The sequence below is a fragment of the Balaenoptera acutorostrata genome, chromosome 10, assembly GCF_949987535.1.
Source record: "Balaenoptera acutorostrata chromosome 10, mBalAcu1.1, whole genome shotgun sequence".
NCBI lineage: Eukaryota > Metazoa > Chordata > Mammalia > Artiodactyla > Balaenopteridae > Balaenoptera > Balaenoptera acutorostrata.
This window is the reverse complement of record NC_080073.1, coordinates 38,322,625-38,343,641: the sequence shown is the minus strand read 5'-3', so window position 1 is coordinate 38,343,641 and position 21,017 is coordinate 38,322,625. Positions and strand designations below refer to the sequence as shown.

General features: G+C 57.1%; 1 protein-coding gene across 2 annotated transcripts in view; it reads right to left on the bottom strand.

The window, feature by feature from the left end:
• Nucleotides 1-20,495, bottom strand: part of CACNA2D2 (calcium voltage-gated channel auxiliary subunit alpha2delta 2) — a 138,453-nt gene extending 117,958 nt beyond the window's left edge. For both annotated transcript variants that reach the window (XM_057555748.1, XM_057555749.1), the window contains exon 1: nucleotides 20,262-20,495. In XM_057555748.1, the coding sequence (XP_057411731.1) occupies nucleotides 20,262-20,476 (215 nt within the window). In that variant the 5' untranslated portion in view covers nucleotides 20,477-20,495. The remainder of the gene's footprint in view (nucleotides 1-20,261) is intronic.
• Nucleotides 20,496-21,017: the final 522 nt, after the last annotated feature.

The window sequence follows — 21,017 nt, the reverse complement described above, 5'->3', positions numbered from 1 at the left end:
GAAGCAAGTGGAAACCACTGCTTCATGGAAGGGATGACTGCCCCACACACTCATGCACACACAGACCCATCTGAGCGGCAGGGCCGCTCTCCCCTCAATCCTGTCCCCTTCCTCAGACCTGCAGCTCATTAAGCGTGGGATGGCTGTGCCTCCTCCTTGGACTGGGGCCTCTAGGTGGGCTGCAGCACTCCCTGCACTACCTAAGAGACCCCAACACAGGGGAGACTCCTTGGGAAAGGTAGGGCCTCCCATGACCAGAGCATCTTTCCTGCTTGTCCGCTCAGGAGAGAAGACTCTTGGCCTCAACATCTTTCAGGACTCAAAGCCCAGGGTAGGGCCCCCAACCTTGATTTGATCACAGCCTCCCAAGAAGAGAGGGCAAGTCTAGCCAAGGTCATTCACTCCGCAGAGGCCAAGTGGGCCAAGCCACTCCAGGCCATTGAGATCAGAGTGCCTAGATGCGTGGAGACCAGTCAGCACTGGCCTGGCACTGCACAAACTACAGTGGGGTGGGGGATGCACAGAGGCCTGGGGAGAGGGGAGCATGTTGGCTCAGCCAATTCACGTGGAATAAGGCTCCCCAGTTCGCCACCCACCACTTTACAAGCAGGGAAACTGAGATGCAGGACTCAAAGGGACAGGCTCACCTTCAGTGGATTTGTGATTCTGCTTAAGGGGCTCCTAGTGTGAGTAACATGGGGACCCCAGGAGCACCGTCCCCACCCCCACCCCCACCCAACCCATGCACACAGGGACGAAGGTAGCCCACTTATCACAAGGGATCCTCAGAGGTCCCCTGGTGCTGGGGAGGGGCTGGTGCTGCTGAAGCTCAAATTAGTCCAAATCTATCGGCCTCGACTATGTGTGTCTTGGGACCCTGCCCAAATACTGCTCGTTAATGAGGTTATTAATTATGGGGCTGTCTCTTCCCTTTCTTTGTCGGGGGCGGGGCGGGGGAAGCCTTCCCTTCCAGTGGGCTCTTGGCTGGGAGGCAGCAAGCCTGTGCCTCCCCGCTTAGACTAACAGTGAACAGTCATCCACTTTAATTAGGGCACCAGGTCCAGCCCAGTATTTACTCCCAGTAGCCTGATGGGGGGAGGGGAGAAGGCCTGGAACAAGGGAGCAGTTCAGGGCTGGGGAGCCGGGCAGTCCACTTGGCCCAGAGAGGGATGGAGAGTGTCCCAGGCTCACACAGCAAATAGCTACAGCACTCTGCCTCACTCCCCACCATCAGTGCAGGACTGAGGGTCCACAGGGGCACCAGCAGTCAGGGAAGCACACAAGGACTGGGTCAAGCCAGGGACATGCAGGCTGAGAAGGGGAAGGAGGTTTCCCAGGGGAGATGAGGAGGACAGCATGGAAGGGCCACCTGAGTCTGATTTCTGTTTCTGCCGTGGTTAGCTGTGTGACCTTGGTAACATCCTTTCCCCTGTCTGGGCCTCAGGTAACTCATCTAGAAAGTGAACTGCAGCAACACAATACTGTGTCAAGATTGTCACACCCAGAGCCACAAGGTTCCCGAGCAGTCCCTCAGCAGGACCCTCCTCACCAGGCCTGGTCTGGGGTTTCCAGCAGCAGGAAAAGCCCATAAGGGGCACTGCTCCAGCTTCCACGGGAATGAGTTCTGCCCAGCAGCCCCTGCAGAACCAGGAGAGGGGCTAGAGAAGGCACCAGGGAGCTGGGAGACAAAGGAGGTGTGCAGCAGGAAGGAAAACACCGTTCTGCACGAGAGCAGGGGACTGAGGCCCAGACCCAGGCTGGAGGGCTCGGCCAGGGTGGGGATGGGCCCTGGGGCCGAATCTCCTCCAGCCCCTGCCGTGTACCAGGTCCTGCTCTGTGGTCCATACCCAGCTCTGTGGTTTGGACTCTCCAGGTCTCAGTTTCCCTCTCTGCTCAAGGAGGGGTGGCCTGGGGCCTCCACAGGCCATGCGGGGATTTGTTTCCCAAGGGGTCTGACTGGGGCCTTCCTGCCTGACTCACTGGGTCTGCACCAGTGAGGCCAGGGCTCTCAGTGCACTGCCTTAATTATCTTCACAGCAGTCAGATCATCCCCAGTCCTCAGAGGGAAAACTGAGGCACACAGCAATTGAGTGATGCGCCCAAGGTCACACAGCTAATGAACACCAGTCAGGATGATACACACTTCTCTTCAGACACCAGTCTTAAATGCCCGGCTGCGGCATGGCATGTCCGCTTGGATGCCTAACAGGTCTCTCAAACTGAATGTGTCCAAAACCCAGACACTGACCTCCCTCTGGATCCCCTCCTCCCTTTTCTCTGCACCCCCTGCCTCCCCTGGCTCAGCTGATGCCAGCTCCTTGCTTCAGGCCCGAAGCCTCAGGGTAACCTGCCACCTGCTTTCTCTCGCACCCACATCCAATCTCTCAGCAAGTCCTGTTGGCTCCACCTTCACAGTCTGCCCACTGCCCTCCACCTCCCTGGCCTCCAGCCTGGCCTGGGCCGCCATCGTCTCTCTCCAGGACAAGTGCAGTCACCAGTTCACTGGTCTTCAGCTTCTGTCCTTGCACCCCCTCCCCCGGGCCGTTCACCTCCACTCGCAGCCAGAGCACCCTGTTGGAACAGTGTCCCTCCTCTCTCAACACCAGGCCACGGCTCCATGGCACTAGAAGAAAGACAAAGCCCATCCAGGGGCCATACTCTCAATGGCCCCCTTGACCTCGCTCCTCAGGCCACACTGGCCTCCTCGTTGTGGCTTGAATACACTCCTGCACTCCCTGCACAGCCTCTGTACATGCTGTTCCCTATGCCTGGATCAGTCTCTCCTCAGAAGTCCTCAGGGCTCCCCTCTCACCTCCTTCAGTGAAGTCCACCTTGCTCCCCATTTTAAGTTGTACCCTCCCAGCAGCAACTGGTCTCAGGTGCCCTCCTGGGCTGTGAGCCCTGAGGGAGGAGGCTCCTGCTCTCCAGCCTGGGGGAACAGGCACTTGGCTGAGCAAGCGCACCTCCCCGAGGGGCCTGACCTCCCCGCCGTCCTGCCCAGCCTGCATGCTGCCGGCCACAGGAGCAGGCGGGTGGGGTGTGCAGTAGCAGCCTGTGGAGGGGCTGGAAGTGCAGCGGCTGCCCCAGGGACAGCCACTTTCCCCGGCTCCTCTCCGTATGAATTATTAAAGCTCATTTATGATGGGCCTGCCCAGGCCTGTGGCTTCCGTGCATAATTCATGGCTCTCCCAGGAGGGCCGGGTGCTGGAGCAGCCACTTCTTCCAGGAAGCAAGGAAAGTGCAGGCACAGAATGGCCCAGACCCAGGCTGTCCTCCCCCCATCCCTTTCACCCTGTCCCCATCTCAGATAGCCCAGTACCTCTACCCACCCCGCCCCATCTGGGATTCTGGACACTGGGATTCTGGTTCAGTGCAGGCTCACCCACTCCCCTCTCTGTGCCTCGGTTTCCCATCTGTGTACTGACTGAGTTGGTGGTTTTCAAACTGCAGGGACAGCAGAATCATATACCTCCACTCCCCAGGGGGCCGAGGACCATGGGTTCCCAAGGTACCAACACCCAGGTGTCATTGTTTGTGAATTTTCCAGCAATCTAGACCTGGGACTTAGCAATGAGCAAGAGGAGCGCATGAACTAGTTAAGGCCTCCCCAGAGGAAAGCAAAAAGTCCAGGCCAGGGACAGGGTATGGAACAGACAGTCACTCTGCCCAGGATCCACCATCTGCTCCCCAGGCCTGGAACCACCTGCCTCAGTCACTGACACAGATCATGGACATTTGGGGGTCTGCAGAGCCTCCTTCTCTCCCCAGCATGTTCCCCAGGTAGTCAGGTACAATGCAAAAGTAACCCCTGCCTAGGCCCATTTAACAAACTGGTAAACTGAGGTTCAATGAGGCTGGTTCTTGGAGGCAGGGGTAGATACGCTGACACAGCCCCTGTGCCCAGCCAGGTGCTGTGATGGGAGAGCCACACCCAAGCCTGGTCTCAGGAGGTGCACAGCAGGGTTGAGGCACCTGTGGAGGTCACCAGGAGAGTCAAGGAGGAACCCAGGAGTTCCAGCTGCCTGTTCTTGCCCCATGCCAGTAACTGAAGCCTGATTGGAGGTGGCAAGATAGGCCCTGTCCATGTGTCACCAACCACTCCAGCCAGATTCTATGATTCACACATCCCCACCTCCCCTCCTGTATATCCTCCCCACTCCCCAGCATGAGTCAAATCCTCTCTGAGCCACAAATAGCCGTCCTCCATGTGTGTCCTCGACATGGCCTCCTGCCGTGAGGAGGACAGAAACCTCTCTAGGGATCCTTTATTTCTCCTCAGGGCAGAGATCCCCCAGGGAAGCTGGCAGTGTCCCAGAGGACACCCTGGGTGCAGAGGAGAGGTGAAGCAAAGACCAGAAAAGAACTCAACCCATCAGGACAAGCTTTGTTCTCTGGCCTTGTCCTCCCCTACCTGGCCAAGTCACCTCTGCCAGAAAGTCTTCCAGGATTTCTCTCCACCCCTCCCCCCAAACCCACAGTCCTTACTCCACTTTACCAACCCTTGCCTTAGGTTGGAGCTGCAGTCTGGTCTCATCATCAAGCTTCCTGCAAAACTTAGCTTGCACAGGATGGCAAAGAAGAGTCTTCTGGAAATGCTTGGGGATAGATTTCCCTGAACATCCTCCCATCACCAGACTGGTACATGCCCTGTCCAACCCCCTCTGCAGTGGGAGGGAGGCTGGAGGGCAGGGCAGGGAAAGGGCTTCCAACTTCAGCAGGTAGCAGAGCACCAAGGAAAGGAAGAGATGATTCAGAGTACCCGTTGTGTGCTGGGTGCTGTGTGTGTGAGCCCACTGAAGTCACACAGCACCCTTGGCTAGGTGCAAACTGATTCAGGCCCACTTCGTGGATGAAGACGGAGGCCTAGGCGGTGAAGCAATGTACTCAAGGCCACACAGCCAGTCTGTGCTCAACCAGAATTTGAACCCAGCAAAGGATGGCTCCAGAGCCCAGGCTCTGTTCCCTAGGAAATTAGGCCTCCTTAATCCCAAAGAGGACTTCAATGGCCAAGATTTAGGAAACAGGGTGCGGGTAAGGGCCACCCCTCATTTATGACCTTTTCCACCTTTGCGAAGGGATCTACTCCAAATCAGGGCCCTCACCGCCTCCCCAAGCAAGCCAAAGCGGGGCGCAGTCAGAGTCCTTCCTTTTACCCCACCAGAGCTACCCTGCTGTAGGAATGTCTCAGCAGTGCAGAGCCCAAGCTCCCTCAAATCCCTCCCATGACGGGGGGTGGGGGGAGATGCCCACTTCCTCTGGGATTTGCTCCTCACTAGTGAGCTCCGGGCTTCTCAGCGCAAGCCAAACTGCATGTAAATCAAATGTGAGTGCTCGGACCACCTTGACTCTTCATGCTCTATGGTGAATTCTTTAGCAATGCAAATCCCCTCTGTGAGCTGCAATGAGGAGGGACCTTCAGGTGCCACCCCAGCGGCCCCACCCCTTCTGAGAAGTCCCAGGTTGGTGGCCAGGACAAAAGGAGCCACTGCCTGGTGAGCCTGTGTTGTCCTAAGAGATGGCTTGAAGAGTAGCAGGTTGGCCAAACCCAGTAGGGCTTATCACAGACAAAATACTCTGCAGATGTTGCCAACCTTCTATAGATTCCCTACTAGCTCCCTCACTCCCCATTCATTCATTCATTCATTCATATAGTTACTGAGCCAGGCTCCAAGCTAGGCACCATGTCTCCAAGGGACACAGTGGTGAGCAGGGCAGATGCAGGCCTGCCCTCGGAAGCTTGGAATTCAACCAGAGCAGACAGCTGATCTGATCCAGACTCAGTAAGTGGAGGGAGGAGGAGTCCGGCGAGCCTTGGGGGGCTGGGATGCACGGCAAGGGGCCTGACCCAGCCTAGGGGTCTGGCCAGGTAAAGGTGGCACTGCAGAGCAGCAGGGCAGTTCAGACAGAGGGTACAGCAGGTGCACGGAAGGCTCAGCAGTGAGCTCTGCACACGGTGATGCCCTATGAACACCCTCAGACTGACTATGGGCATAAGCAGGCTGCTCCCACACTGAGGCCTGCAGCGCTCCATCCTCAAGGACATGGTGAGCGCCTCCATGTGACGGATGGTGAAGGACAGTGAGCTTCTGACATTGGGGAGATGAGGAGAGAGGGCACAGTCAGTGGCTGGTAAACTAAGGGTTCAAAGAGCAGGGCTCTCTGCTCAGTCCTTGGCACCCAGCCTGGGCAGGCACAGCTCTGCCTGGCCCTCTCCAGAGGCATACCTCCAGCTCTGACACATCTCCACTTGGACGCCCTAGTCTGCATCTCAAATTCAATGTGTCCAATACCTGATGGTCCCCTGGACTGACTCTTCCCCAGCCTCCTCCAGCTTACCTGGTGAAAACTCTGTCCTTCCAGATGCTCAAGCCAAACCCCTGGGGTCTCCTGAGACCCCTTTCCCTTTCTCACACCCAGACCATCAGCAGGTCTCACCACCACCACGGCCACCACCCTGGTGCTCCTCTGTTCACACCTCTGCCTGGGGGCCCCCACTTCAAAGTCATGCTAATTTAATGGCCCAGGCTGTCCTGGTCCCTGCTGCCCTCTGACCTCCTCTCCTCCCACTCTTCCCTTTTCCTCCTGCTCTAACCACATCCCACCTCAGGGCCTTTGTGTTGGCCATTCTTCTGCTTGGAACACTCTTCTCCCAGATACCCATGTGGCTGCCACCCTCCCCTCCTTCCAGGTTTTGCTCAAATGTTTTAGCGAGGCCCACTCTGACCTGCCTCCTCTAGTTAAACCCTCCCCCAAATTCATCCTGTCCCTTCTCCATGGCATTTGTCACCTTCCAACATAACATATCCTCTGTCTATATCACCTCCCCAGACTGTTGTCTGCCTGTCCCATCAGTGCCTGGCACATGGCAGATGCTCATGAGTGTGGAGAGAATGAATGAATGGCAGGTTGTGGTGAGTGTCTGTGGAGGGAACAAATGTGCCCACAGTGGGGGAGGCACTGACTGGAAGAGGATGAACTGAGTGGGAGCCTCAGGTAGGACCAAATCCATGGGCTGTCCCATAGCCATGCATCCCCCTCGCACTGACCTGCGGGCCACCCCTGCCCTGGCATTTGATTTGCTCTATGTTCACAATCATAAAATATAGGAAATATGATCCCATTTTAGAGTCCTTTTTTTTTTTTAACTTCTATTTAATTTTATTTATTTATTTTTGGCTGCGTTGGGTCTTTGTTGCTGTGTGCAGGGGCTACTCTTCATTGCGGTGCATGGGCTTCTCATTGAGGTGGCTTCTCTTGTTGCGGAGCAGGTGCTCTAGGAGTGCAGGCTTCAGTAGTTGTGGCACGCGGACTCAGGAGTTGTGGCTCACGGGCCCTAGAGCGCAGGCTCAGTAGTTGTGGCGCACAGGCTTAGCTGCTCCGCAGCATGTGGGATCTTCCCAGACCAGGGATTGAACCCGTGTCCCCTGCATTGGCAGGTGGATTCTTAACCACTGCGCCACCAGGGAAGCTTTATGATCTCATTTTAAAGGTTAGAAAACTGAGGGACAAAATGACTCATGGTCACATATGGGGCTCCAGCTCCTCCCCTCCTCAACCCCCGTACCCTGGACCATGCTTTCTAGCAAGCAGCAGGCGGACGGCGCAGTGAGGCCACCAAAGCCCACGGCTCTGGGTCCCTCTAGACGGCCCCGTGATGTCCCCACCCTTCTCCATTTTAGAGTCATGGCCTCCCCCATATGCCACCAGTCTGGAAACCACCTGTGAAATATATTTCCCCTAGCGCTGGCTCGGGAACCATGTAAATCACTCGGCTTAATGTCCTCTGGGATTGTTCCCCGCCACCCCTCCCCAGCCACTCGGTGCCGGGAAATGTGGGGCTGCAGGGCACCAGGCAGGTGGGGCCCCAGTCATGGGCTGTGGGCAGCCCAAAGCACCTCAGGTGTTAGGAGGCACTGTGCAGGGGTGCAGCAGCCTCAGGGAGCACGTCAGCAGGAGAGGGATGGGGCCTGCCTGGAGCTTCGGGAACTGGGGCTGGATCCATGTAGGCAAGCCTCTCCCCCACCCCACACCTGCCCCTTATCCTTGTCCCCCTGTCAGCGGCTTACTCTCAGAGGAAGATGGGTCCTGATGCTCTCCCCAGGCCCCCACAGCCCTGACCAGGGGAGGCCCAAGGCCTTAGGAATGGCTGGGGACCCTGAGAGGGCCTGTCAGAATTCAGTCTGGAGTAGGGGCTGCGTCTCATCACCACTTGGATGCTGCCTAGAGCACCAGTCATGTGTGGTTATTATTTATTTGGCCTCACTTCCATTTCTTCCTTGCTGACGATCTCTCCCACGGACTGTGAGCTCCCCGAGAGCAGCCCTGGCACACAGCTAAGGTTTGGAGAGGAGACTCAGGCGGGGCAGGGGCCGTCAGGAGGCGGGTCCTGAAACATGGGAGGGCCATGGACCAATCAGCAGTGTGCATGAGGCATGAGCAAGTGTCAACACAGAGGGGCAGTTGGGAAGGAGTAGGGCAGCCAGCTGAGGAGGCCTGGCGATCTCCCTGGAACAGGCTGCAGACTCTGGCCACTGGCCACATGTACAGGCATCTATGAACAGCTGCCCCCCAACAGGTACAGTGGCCAGAATACTCCCTAGAACCAGTACACTGGTCCCCACCCCCTTTCCCTGGAAGCCTCAGTTCTCCTTGCTGACAGAGCAGGGCAGGGGGAGGGGTCCTATGTTTATCTTCCTATCCTCTATGGCCTTGGCTTTCCACCTTGGCTCACCTAAGTGGCTCTGGAAATATGCTGATGCCCAGGCCCTGCCCCACCAAATTAAATAACATAGCCCGTGGGGCCCTGGACCCCACCTTCATCTCTCTCCCCCGAGCAGCCCTTGGAGGCAGCCTCTTGGCTGGGGCATCCCTTGTAAGAGAGCCGCAGGAAGGTGTGTGGGGTGGCCTTTGTTCTGTTGCACCAGCAAAGCCAGGGCCATGTGGGACCCTGTCCCAGAACATGTAAAAGCTGTTCCAGCTTCCAGAGACGTAACCAGCTTGGCCTGTAGACACCTGTGCTGACTCTCTGTTCAGCAAACATTTTTTGAGCACTTGGTGTGCGCTAGCCTAGAGCTCAAGCCAAGGACAGGTGGTCGTGACCCCTGCCCACCCTCCAGGCACACAGTCTGGAAGGGGAGGCGGCAGGTCTACTGCAGGACAAAAATAGGAGTGACTTCAGGGAGCCTAGGAAGCCCCTGTCCCACATAGGGAAGTCAGGGGAGGCTTCAGGGAACAGTGACTCCCAGTCAAGCACTAAGGGACAGGCAGAGGTCAGCCAGACCATAGGCAGGGTCCTGCTTGGGACTGGCAGGGCCCTTTGCAGCCCATCCAACCTCTCCCCTGCTTACTCAACCCTCAGTTCATAATAGGTGCTTGTTAAGCTCCCGTGGAAGGAGATGGCTGCTGCCCTGGTGCTGCCGGTCCTGAGGGCAGAGATCCCCTCCTGTGCCCACCACCATGCTGATCAGAAGCAGCCCCCTTGGCCATGGTCTCCATAGCACCAGCTTACAGGGCAGGACAGAGATGGCAGCTATGCAGATGGGGTGGCAGGGGAGCATCGCCATCAGCTGCAGAAGAATCCATCACTCTAGAGGGTCCTGGGTATGATGAAGACACTGAGGATGGAGGAGGAAAGCAGGTGGCTTGCCCAGACTCCCACAGTAAGCTGGAGACGGGCCAGGGCTAGGGTGGAGTAGTAAGAAATTGAGACAAGAAGGGTAGAGGGACAGATGTGATGGAAGAATATAGGAGGGCGGGGTACCCTGAGGGTCCTGTGGTCAGGGGCCTCTCTGGAGGAGGTGAGCTGCAGAAGGGCTATGTACAGCAGTGGCTGAATGCTCAGACCCAAGCGCTGGGTTGTGAATCCTGCCTTCACGACTCACCATCTGTGTGATTTCAGCATCACTTAGCCCTGCTGAACCTCAATTTTTCTTATCTGTGAAATGGGAATAAAAATGGACTGATCTCATTGGATAGCATATGTGAAATATAGCACCCGAGGCTCAGATCACAGTGATTGATGATGCAGTTAAAATTACTTCCTTTACAAATGTTTCCTTGAACATGGCCACTCTCCCTTTCCTTCCCCTCCCACCTTCTTCCTCTTATCAGGCCTCTTGTCTGACCCTGAAGCACATCCTGCCTCCCCATTCTCCATCACTCCCCCTCTTCTCGCTAACAAAACCCAAGTCTGCAAGAATCTCTCCTGCTTCCAGTCCCAAGGTGACCCCATCCTTAGCTCAAGGGTAAATCCTGATTAGCCTGAGCCAATCACAATGCATCTTCCTGATTGCCAGTGACTGGTTTAGAGTAGACATATGACCCAGTGCTAGCCAATGAGGTGTGAGGGGAAATTGGCTAGGGGCTTCTGGGTGAGGTTTCCTAGCCTCCTTTTAAGAGGAACCCAGAGAAAACATCTCTTCTTTTACTCCTAATGTCTGGTACATGTGATGCCTGGAGCTGTGGCAGCCATCTTGTTGCCATGAAGGAAGTCAGTCAAGGACAGACAGCCACACCAAAAGTAAGGCCAGCCAGGCAGAGTGCAGGTGAAGGCTTGGTCCTCAATGACAGCCTATACATACCCACCTCTGAGCTCCCTGCCAGAGGGCCTAACCATGATGAAAAAAATTAATGTGCTGGGATTTCCAAGGGGTGCACAGAAGCAGCCTCTTTTTCTTGCAGCCATTCCTTGAACTCAGTTTTTGAAGGATTAGTAGTCAGCTCAATGCCTACTCCTGGAAAGGCCTCTACGAACTGGGCACAGAGCTGCGGGAGAGGCACAGGGTGATAGGAGAGGCCCACAAGGGGTAGGGAGCCAGAGGAGGGCAATGATCTAGAAGGCTTCTTGGCCCAGTACTCAGGCTGAGCAGGCCAGCCTGGTATAGGGACACAGCCAGAAGGTGGAGAGGCCAGAGCTCCTACCAGGACCTGCAAGTGGCTTGGCCTGGCTGGAGTCTAGTCACAGAGCTAGTGGCCAGAGACCAGAGCCAGCCCAGGAGGGCCCTCAAATGCTAGGTGAGAAGTGGGGCTCTGCCCATGGCAGGCTTCTGGGGTGCAAGGTCATAGCTTAACCTCAATGAGAGATACTGCAGCATGCCTGGCAGGTCCAGGAAAGGAAGGGAAGACTCCTAGGTTCTCACCATGTCCACCCTAGCCTCAGCTCACAGGGAGAAAGGAGAAACGTCCGTCTGTGAGAGCCCTCAGTGCAGAGGCCTGTTCTGCCAGCTCATTTCTCTTTTCTAATAAATGAAATTGTGGGGGCAGGGCTGAGGTGGGTTGTTTTGTTGTTTGTTTGTTGGAACCGGTGGCAGCACCAGGCCTGACCTTTAAGGCTTCAAATGTAGCATTTCAGGCAGCGCCAGAGGGAGGAGAACATAGTCTGAGCAGAGAAGTTATCAAGGCTAAAATGCCACGTCAGCCATGTCAGGCTGGAAACTCGCAGCATAGCAGGGGCCTCTACCCATCTGAGGAACACTCCAACCCATTTGTGCCCACCCGGCGACAAAGCTGTCCTTTCCATACCCTGAAAGCCTCACTGCCTCTAAAACGGCAAAGGGCACCAAGGTCTGCCCCAGAGAAACACCAGAAGCTGGGGGCCCACACCACAGGCACCTTGCTCTGCAGGGTTTGCCAAAGGAGGCCTCAAATCACTCCCGCATCTCATGGCAAGAATGTTTTTATTTAAGATAATCAGTTGTACATCATAGTGCAAGGATGGCTGAATGGGGAGCACCCTTTGAGCAGCCTGTACTGAGCCCTGGGTGGGGGACTGGGCCCTGCCCGCAGGATGTATGTAGCCAGCATACATACATCAAGGGCCTGAAGGCTCCTTCCTGCCACTCAGACATCAATTTCCCTGTCTGTACAACGGAGGTATCTAGGTCCCCAGGGGCTTCTGTGGCTGGGATATTCCTTCCCAAATCAGGGACCCAGGCAAGGCCCATTATTGCCCAAGGAGATGGTCGCACTCAGGCTCCCTACCCCCATAGGGACCCTCACAAGCCCTGTAGGTGCCCAAGCCCTTTGCAGAAGTCCCCTCCCGAGTTACCTAGGATGCTGGGTCATCCTAGCACTGACAACACACAGGCCCTGAGAATGCCGGGAAAGCAAAACTTGCAGTTCTCTCAGACATCAGAACCCATCATCTCAGGGCCCACAGAGCCAAGGGCCAGCACCCAGCACAGGGCACTCAGACAGCCTTGTTTATGAAGACCCAGTAGGCAAAAATTCATCCTTGAAAGGAAGAGCTTTGCTGGAGGCATCCCAAATAGAGGAACATGAGGGCATCATCAAGCTGAAGCTTTTATACCCAAATTATGCCTGCAGCTGACTGTACAAATGTCTTGCTAGGAGCAAGAACCCCAAACCTACAGCAGATGCTTCAAGGGATGCCAGTCTCCCTCCCTTGAGTGTGCAAGTGAGAAGCACCCACTCCAAGAGAGAAAAACGCCAGGCCAAGGTCACACAGCAAGGGTTTCCACTGGGCCTAAGCCCAGAACTCCACGCCCACCCTCCAGATTCCACATGGGAAGGGCTGTTAGCAAAGATGCTTTGTTTCACAAAGGACTCACCAAGCTTAGCAGAGTCCCAAGTTCTCTGCCGTATCTAAATACCATTCGATTTGCAAAAATTTGAATTACAAGGATGCAGCCTCTGTGTGTTTCCTTTGCAGACAGTCATCGAGCCAGTTGGTAGATGATCAAACTTCCCAGCTCAGCCTTAACTCAGGCTGTTCTTTTTTTTTTTTTTTAAAGGATTTTCTTATTTATTTATTTATTTATTTATTTATTTATTTATTTATTTATTTATTTATTTATTTTTGGCTGTGTTGGGTCCTCGGTTCGCGAGAGGGCCCTCCCCAGCTGCGGCAAGCGGGGGCCACTCCTCATCGCGGTGCGGGGACCGCTCTTCATCGCGGTGCGCGGGCCTCTCTCCACCGCGGCCCCCCCCCCGTCGCGGGGCACAGGCTCCAGACGCGCAGGCTCAGCAATTGTGGCCCACGGGCCCAGCCGCTCCGCGGCACGCGGGATCCTCCCAGACCAGGGCTCGAACCCGCGTCCCCCGCACCAGCAGGCAGACTCCCAACCACTGCGCCACCAGGGAAGCCCGACTCAGGCTGTTCTTGACATAAAAGTTTGTGAAATACTGGTCCTAACAAACAGGCGGCTTTATTTCCCACTGTCAGCATTTGCCCAGCTGAGCCCTGGCATTAACCTCAAAGGCGGGCTCAGAAGGTGGGCACTGGGAGCACATTCTGGGTGCAGAGATAAACCGTACATATGCCCACACATACATATGCACACCCACGCACAAGCACACACCCACATTCGCATTCATAGGCACACACACATGCATATACCAACACCTGTGTATACACATGCGCATGCATGTACATACAACCTGCACATATACATGAAGCACACCCACACACATGGGCACACACATTCACATGCACTCACATAAGCACATCTTCGTATACAAATGGACATTCTCACAAGTGTGCACACAACGTGAACATATCCAACACATGTGCACAAATACATATAAGAGCACAGACATATAGACACTTCCACACACAAGCTTGCATGTGCACACAGGCCAAGGCAAGGACCAAGCACAGGAGGAAGGACCCAGAAACCACAATGGAGTCTCAGGTTCCTGCAGGGCCTGGCTGGGTGGTAGGCGCTATGGGCAAAGGGGCAGGTGCTTGGCACTCAGAGTATGGGCCCAGCTGGACTGAGAACCCTCATAGATCCAGTCATAATCCACACGCCCTTGTCATGCATCCCTCAAGACCTTTCACACCCCAACCCAATAAGGCAGTGTGATCAAGGGAACCCTGTTTTACAGATAAGGCCCCAAGACCCAGAGAGGCTGAGGAAGTTCCCAAGGTCACACAGCTGGTGAGAGGTGTGGCAGAGTCTCAGTGTGTGTCAACAGGGGACTCATTCAGAAAGATTTGTCCAGCAGGGAAGGAAGGCACCAAGGCGGGAACAAGGGGCCCAGGGTCTAAGGGGAGCGGGAAAGAGGGGCAGAGGGGGTGACTTCTCCCCCTTTTTACCCACTCCTTTCCCCTTTGTTTAATGAGTCATTTCCAAGGTAGGGAGAGATGGTTAATAATCAGCAGGAAAGACTTCCCGTGCCCCTCCCTCTCTGCTAAACAATTAGGCTTATCAGAGCTCAAAGTGGGTCACTCTGAGAAGCAGCTTTGAGACACCCAAGGTGTGGCCAGAGGCCAGTATGGGAGGTGCAGGCTCCTCACACTGGGGGAGATGGGGCTCAGCTGGGCTGGGGTCAGGTCTCACCCCACAGCTAGAGCAAAGCGTGGAAAGGAGCAGGAAGACCTTGGACCTGTCTTCTTAGGGGACTGCAATGTCAGAGTCAGAAGAGCCTGGAAGAGAGGAAACTGAGGCCCAGAGAGTAGAGGAGACTGTCCAAGGTCACCACCATGCAAGCTACCAGCTGAAAGGACTGGGTTGGGACTGCCTTTGACAGAGGCCCTCCAGGACCAGGCCAACCCAAGGTGGGGACCCTCAGGTCCCCCATGTGAAGATTTCCCACCATGTAATCCCAGCTAGACAGGGTTTCCTGCTCTATAAGGCCAGATCCCTCACAGGCTCAGTCATCAGAACCAGCAGTGGTCAGGGGCCCAGCAGGCTGGACTAGCCCCAGAAGGAGGGGGCCCAGGTGAGGTGGGAGGGGAACTAGGTGGTCCGTGAGCAGGACCAGGGCCAGGGACACCAAACCAATGGTCTGAGTCCCACAGTGGCAGGGCAGGGCTTGGCTGAGTGCTGCCCCAGGTCCTGCCTACGTGGACCTAAGTGACAGCATCCCTGAGTCCCTTGCAAGCCCCCCATGGGCATATCAATCCGCATGGTCACCTGCACCGCCAACTCCCCCGCAACTCTTAGCCACAGGCAGCTCAGGAGGCTCTTCAGGTTATACAGGACAAGAGACTAAGTGAAAGGAAAAAAAGCAAAAACCACACATACACCTCCCTCTGGGAATACGAATATTGATTCTGTAGCTTCTTGTTTAGACAGTAGGCACCAGGAAAAAAAAAACAACCTGACACTAAGAGAAGCTCCCCAGTTGGCTGAAGGGATGCAGCCAGGGGTGGGAAAGCCCGCCACCCTCGCCTTTAGAGCACCCTAGGCCTTGGTCTCCCTCCCCAGGCCTGAGGCCCTGAGCCCTCACATAAGGACAGAGGTCACCTGTTCCCGAGGCAGATATTGAATCTGGAAGCCAGCGAGGTTGGAATTGGGGCGGGGGGAGGAGAAAGAGACCACCCCCCACCCAGAGACAGCACCACCCTCCAAGGCAGGGCACACGCCACATGCCGGCCTGCTTTGACTCCCAAACCCCCAGCTGCCCCCGAATAGTTTCCTGGCAAATAGAACCCTGGTCCCCCAGCCCCCCAGACCCCTCTTGTCCACACAGCATGAAAACCCCAGCACCTATAAGGTCCAAGCCCTCTGAAATCCCCTTGGGCTTGAAAAACCTGCCACGGGACTAGAGGACCCGGCCTCAGGTTTCCATGAACAGCCTCCACCCCCACGCCCCTGGCCTCTCTCTCTGGAGTCCTACTGGAATCTGGAGGGGGAGATGGCATCTCAGAGTCTCAAGATGAAGTCCCTCTTGCCCACCCCTGCACGGCAGGCATGCCCGGCACATGACTCGAAGCCTCGGAAAGGGGGAAAACCTGGACTGGGGGGCTCCATGATCGCCTGTGTACACGTGGGAGGGGGTGGGGGTAGGCACAGGGCCTATGAGCACCGGGCTGGCAGGGTGGCCATGGGCCAAGAAAGGCCTCCTCAGGGTTGCCTGAGACCCAGAAGAAGACAGAGGGACAGAGCAGGAAAGGTTACAGTTGGGAGCCTAGGCGTCCCTCACATGTCTTAAGCCTCTTCATTTTCTTCCAAACACCCAGGCTTTGAGTCCCCACCCCAACTTCTTAGCCCCCTGCCCAGATGTGCCCAGCCCCCTGGCAGGACAGCTAAGTGACAGATTAGTCCTCTCCCTGCCCTGCCCCTGGTAGCTGTGGGGCTTTGGGCAGGTCTCTTCATCTTTCTGAGTCTCAGTCTCCCCATCTGTGGGATGGGCATGACCATGGGGTCTGAGGACGTAATGTGGATAAGGGGCCTGGCCTGAGCTCAGTGAGGGGAGGCCACCACTAGCCTGGTGACATCCCCCACCATAGTCAAGCTGGGCTTCAGGGAATGAGGGAGGGAGGTGGCCCAGTGTTCGTCCTCACGGAGCTGATATCCCTGCGGGTGGGTACAGCCTGAGCTAGTGGCACAACCCAGAGGCCTCTGGAAGGTGTGGGTATGAGACCCTGAAGGAAGGATCTAAACCCCTGAGAAAAGCACGCAGTGATGAGGGGACAGCATAAGCAAAGCAGAGGGATAGGAAGGCGCTCAGTCCATGGCAGGAATGTGAAAAGATTGGTGGGTGGGGGCCCATCAGGCTGTAGCATCAGGGCTTGTTAATGTTATCAACAGGTGCCATGACTCCCACCCATGGAACCCTCCCTGCTCACCTGAGGTGACACCCTCTCCCACTAATTCTCACCACCAGCCTCTTAAGCAGATTCTATTATCTTATTTGGGGAAACAGAGGCAAGGTCATCCCAATGGGGAGGGTCAGCTCTGGAGACCAAAGCTTGAGCCTGCAGGGCCCACACCTGACACCCACCATGTCCCCAAACTGCCTCCTCCCAGGAGCTGGCAGGGACAACCTGCACACAGGCAGAGGGGAGAAGGAGGCACCGAGGGCAGAAGTGCTCACTCCACTTGTGAGTCAGTCTCTCCTGGGAGACACCAGTGTGACAAAGAATCTGGAGGGAGACTCACCCGCACACTATGAGGGGGCTCATCTTAAAACAGGCTACTCCCTTCTCAGGGGCTAGCTTGACATAGTTGGCCCAATAAAGGTGGGTCCTGCAGGGGGAAAGCAGCCAAGGGTCCCCCAGCCCCCATCCTCAACGCGAGGAGGGATGTGAGCCAGTGGTAGCAGCAGCAGGCTGTAAAGCCTCAACCCCCTCCTCCTTCCTGCAAAAGCTGTTGGCAGGTTGTTGGGGAAATGGGGTACCCAGATGTGTGATGTTGCCTCCCTCTAATAGGGAGAGCTACAGGGAGGTGAAGACGCGGGCTTGGAGGCCCAGACAGACACACGTCACCCACCATTAACCATAGCTATAGTGACGCATGCCCTGTCGTGGACACTCAGGAAAAGGCGCATGTATTCTGGCTGTCATTAATCTGCTGGGGGCCCAGACCCCTCGGGCTCCTTTCTGCTCCCCACCCACCCACCTACCCACTCCCAGAGGAAGGGAGGTACTGGCCAGCACCATCACTGGGGAAGAGTGGGGCTAAGAGGGTGCAGCCACCCAGGCAGCTCAGCAGGACCCCACAGAACAGGGGACAGAGAAACCTAGGAATGCTGGAGAACAGGGGACAGAGGTCCAATAGAGATGACAGAAGAGGTGGGCAGGGCCGGGTGGACACAGAGACATGAGAGGGATGGGCAAGGAAGTGGGGGGAGGGGGATGAGAGACCAAAGAAGGGGGCAGGGGAGGGGGAAGGCGACTGACAGAATTGGAAAAGGCGACTGACAGAAAAGGAAAAGGCACAAGGAGAGGCAAAGCAGTGAGGGCTGTCCCTCAGCCATCAGCAAATAGGAAACAGGAGGAAGGAGGTAAAACGGAAAGTGTGTGCTCTGACTCCATCTCCCCCTACCTCACCCCAGACACATGAGTGCACATATGCACACACATGCGCCTGTGCACACGTCGCCTCCCCTTGTTTGAAAACCTGATCCAGGTCCAGGTGGGGTGAGAGGGCAACCCCCCCCCCCAAACAAAAGGTCTGTCCTCCCTCCAGCAGTAACTCCTCTGCCCTCCTCCATCCACCTGGAGGAGGTGGCAAAGGGTCTGCTTTGCCTGGTGGGCAGAGAGCCATGTTGCCAAAGCGATTACAGAAATAACAGCCACCGGACCCTAAACCCACACTTGCTTAAAACCCAGCAGCTTGCAAAGCTGGGCCCTGTCGCACTGCCAGACACTAACGAGGAAATGACTTTCCCGTCAAGGGCCCTCTCCACTGAGGGGTCGTCACCCTAGTGCCGTGAAGCTGAGGGTCCCACTGCCCACCTCAGAAAGCCACCTGTACCTGTATCAAAGTCCCTTCCTAGCCTGGTCATACTAACCCAGGAGAGTTCAGGGAGGCCACTGGCCCCGAGCAGCCCCAGGGCAGCAGCCTCAGCCTTTCATGTCAGCTCAAGAAAAGTCCCAACTCCAACTAAGCATGGTCATGTGGGGGAACGTGGGGGAGGGACCCCCACTCAATTCCTCCCCCTTCCTGCCTCCAAGGATCAACGGGCGTTTGCATCCGCGGGACCAGGGCAGCTGAAGGGCGCTGGCTGTCACCGCCAGCCCTGCGTGTCGTCGCACCATTAGTCACCTCCCCCTGGACCCTCGGAGCTGTACAGCCCCCACCCCACCCCCACTCTCATTCTCTAATTACGGTTTTCAAGACATGTCCCAAACCCTGAGATTAGCTCCAACTATATCGACAAGAGAAGAGCGTCCAGCTGAAAATGTGCCACTGCCATCACACCCGCCTCACCATCTTCTGGCTGGGGACAGAGGGACAGGTGTCCTCTCTGGTCAGGGTATCACAAATGTAACATGCAGGGCCGGCAGCCATCTGACCCACCGCAGGTTGCAAGGAGAGGGAGCAAGGTGGGAAGAGGTGAAAAGAGACGTCTACTTAAACCTTCACTCAAGGAGCTACGAAACGGCAAGGGAAAAAAATAACTGTGTCTTGACTTTGAGGAAAAAAGAACAACAAAAAAATAATGCTTTTGCTCTTTTTAAACATTGTGGCTTAAGTTCATTTTCATCACAGCAAATGAAAGACAATAATGCACCCACAAGCCTTGAACTTCCATAGGATTCTCTTCTCCCTGCACACACCCCACATACACACACGAAAAATCCAGACAGCTGACAGAGGACACGTCCGTGTAGCACCTGTAATTTGCCTACTGATCACCCGCCTGAGCACAGCCAGGCTGTTTGAGGAGAGAGATGACAAGACGGAGAGAGACTCAGGCAGCGCCTTTCCTGAGTTTGTTTTTTCCTCATCTGGAAGAACCTACAAGCTGGAGTAGGCAGAACCAGGGGCCCCTACCCTTGGGCAGAACTGGTCTAATGACGCAGAGCCAGCCTTTCCCTTTCCCTGAGGACAGACCCTTCCTCTTGGCCACTAGCAGCCCGGCTACTCATTTCCCAAAACCCCTGTGTGGTCACTGGTGCAGGAGTCCAGGGACAGGTGGCTCCTCAGACCGAGAGACAAATAACAGACAGCAAGGTGGTCACCGTGCCCCAAAGCCACAGGGGTGTCTGGGCACTGACATAAGGCTGGGTCATGGTGCCCACAGAAACAGCTGCTGTCCTAAAGGCCACATGCACTGAATACTCATTTGCAGCCCCAGATGCATCTGGCCAAGCTCACCCAGAGCAGGATGCCTGAGTTTCCAGGCTCCTGGGGAGGGAGAGAAGGCTCAGAAGGACCACGGAGAACCCGCAGAAGCTGGCAGGGCCAGGAGATGCTATTACCCTGTTGGCAGGGGCAGGCGGGGGTCCTCCCTGCCATTCACCTTCTGCCTCCACCTCGGCACCTTCACCTCCCAATTGGTCTCTCCAGGGGACCCTTCCCCCAGGTTTAGTGGCGGGGGCAAGTACAGGGGACACTGACCCCTTCTGTGGCACTGGCCAAACAGTAAGGTGCTCGCATCCTCTGCATCCAGCCCTCCCCCTCAAAGGAAAAGGCCAATGAAAACAAGTGTGAAGGTGCCCCCCACCTCTGGATCTAAAGCGCCAGGTTCCTACCCGGGAGAAAACATGAGGCAGACGCTGGGCTCTGACTCCACCGGGCAGGGGTCGCTGGCAGCCCCCTCACCCAACCCCAGGTTTCCCCTCTCAACCCGACAGCGGCAAGGAAATCAGCTGGCAAGCTCGGACCCCCCAGAGATCTCGCTCTGTGCGGTTTGGGGGATGGGAGGGAGAAGGGGCACCGCGGGGAAGTTTCGCGACGCAGCCAGAAGCGCCGGGACCCCGGCTGCCCGCCCTCTGGGCTTGGGGCCGCCGCCCCCGGGCGCAGCAGGCGGCGGGACCCAGCGCCCCCGCCCGGGCGCGGGCTGGGGGACGGAGGGGGGCTCCGGGCTCGGCCGGGGTCCCGCGGCCGGCCGAGGCCACTTACGTGTGCTGCTGAGGAAAGCTGTAGGCAGAGGCGCCGGGGGCAGCGAGCAGCGCGAGCAACAGCAGCGGCGGCAGTAGCAGCGACAGCGGGCGCGGGGGCCGGGCCGCCGGCCGCCGGGCGCTGAGGCCGGGCCGCGAGCCGCGGTCGGGCCAGCGGAGCGCGGTCCGCGCCGGGCCGGGCCGAGAGGCGCCGCAGGTCCGAGCCGGCACCGCCATGTTTCCATTCAAGATGCGGCGCCGCGAGGAGGGGGGGAGCGGCGGCGGCGGGTTGGGGGGGCGCGGGCGGCAGGCGGCAATCGCCTCTCCTCCTCCTCCGCCTTCTTCGCGCGGGGCCTCCGGGGCTGACCGAGCCGCAGCACCTCTGCGGGGTGCGTGCCGCGACCTCTCCGCCGCGCTGGCTCGAAGCGCTCTGAGCGCCGGGTCCCGGACCAGCGCTCAAATAGCGGCCGCCGCCAACCTGCCGGCGCCGCCCTCCCCGCTCCCTCCCTCCCCCCTTCCCCGGCCGGTCCGCCCCCGCGCGCCCCCGCCGCGGCCACGCGCCCGCCGCGGCCTGCGCGCCCCTCGTCCCCGCGCCGCCCTGAGCCGGCCCTGCTGGCCCGCGTGGCCGAACAGAGCCGGGGCACGCGCGTCTTGAGCCCCAGCCGCGGTCCGAATTTCCAATGTGCGCCCTGCCCCACGCCTCAGACTGCGAAGTGTCCCCGGCAGGCGCATATTGACTCTGCTGGGGGCTCGACCTTCAACAGGCTTAAGGCCTGGA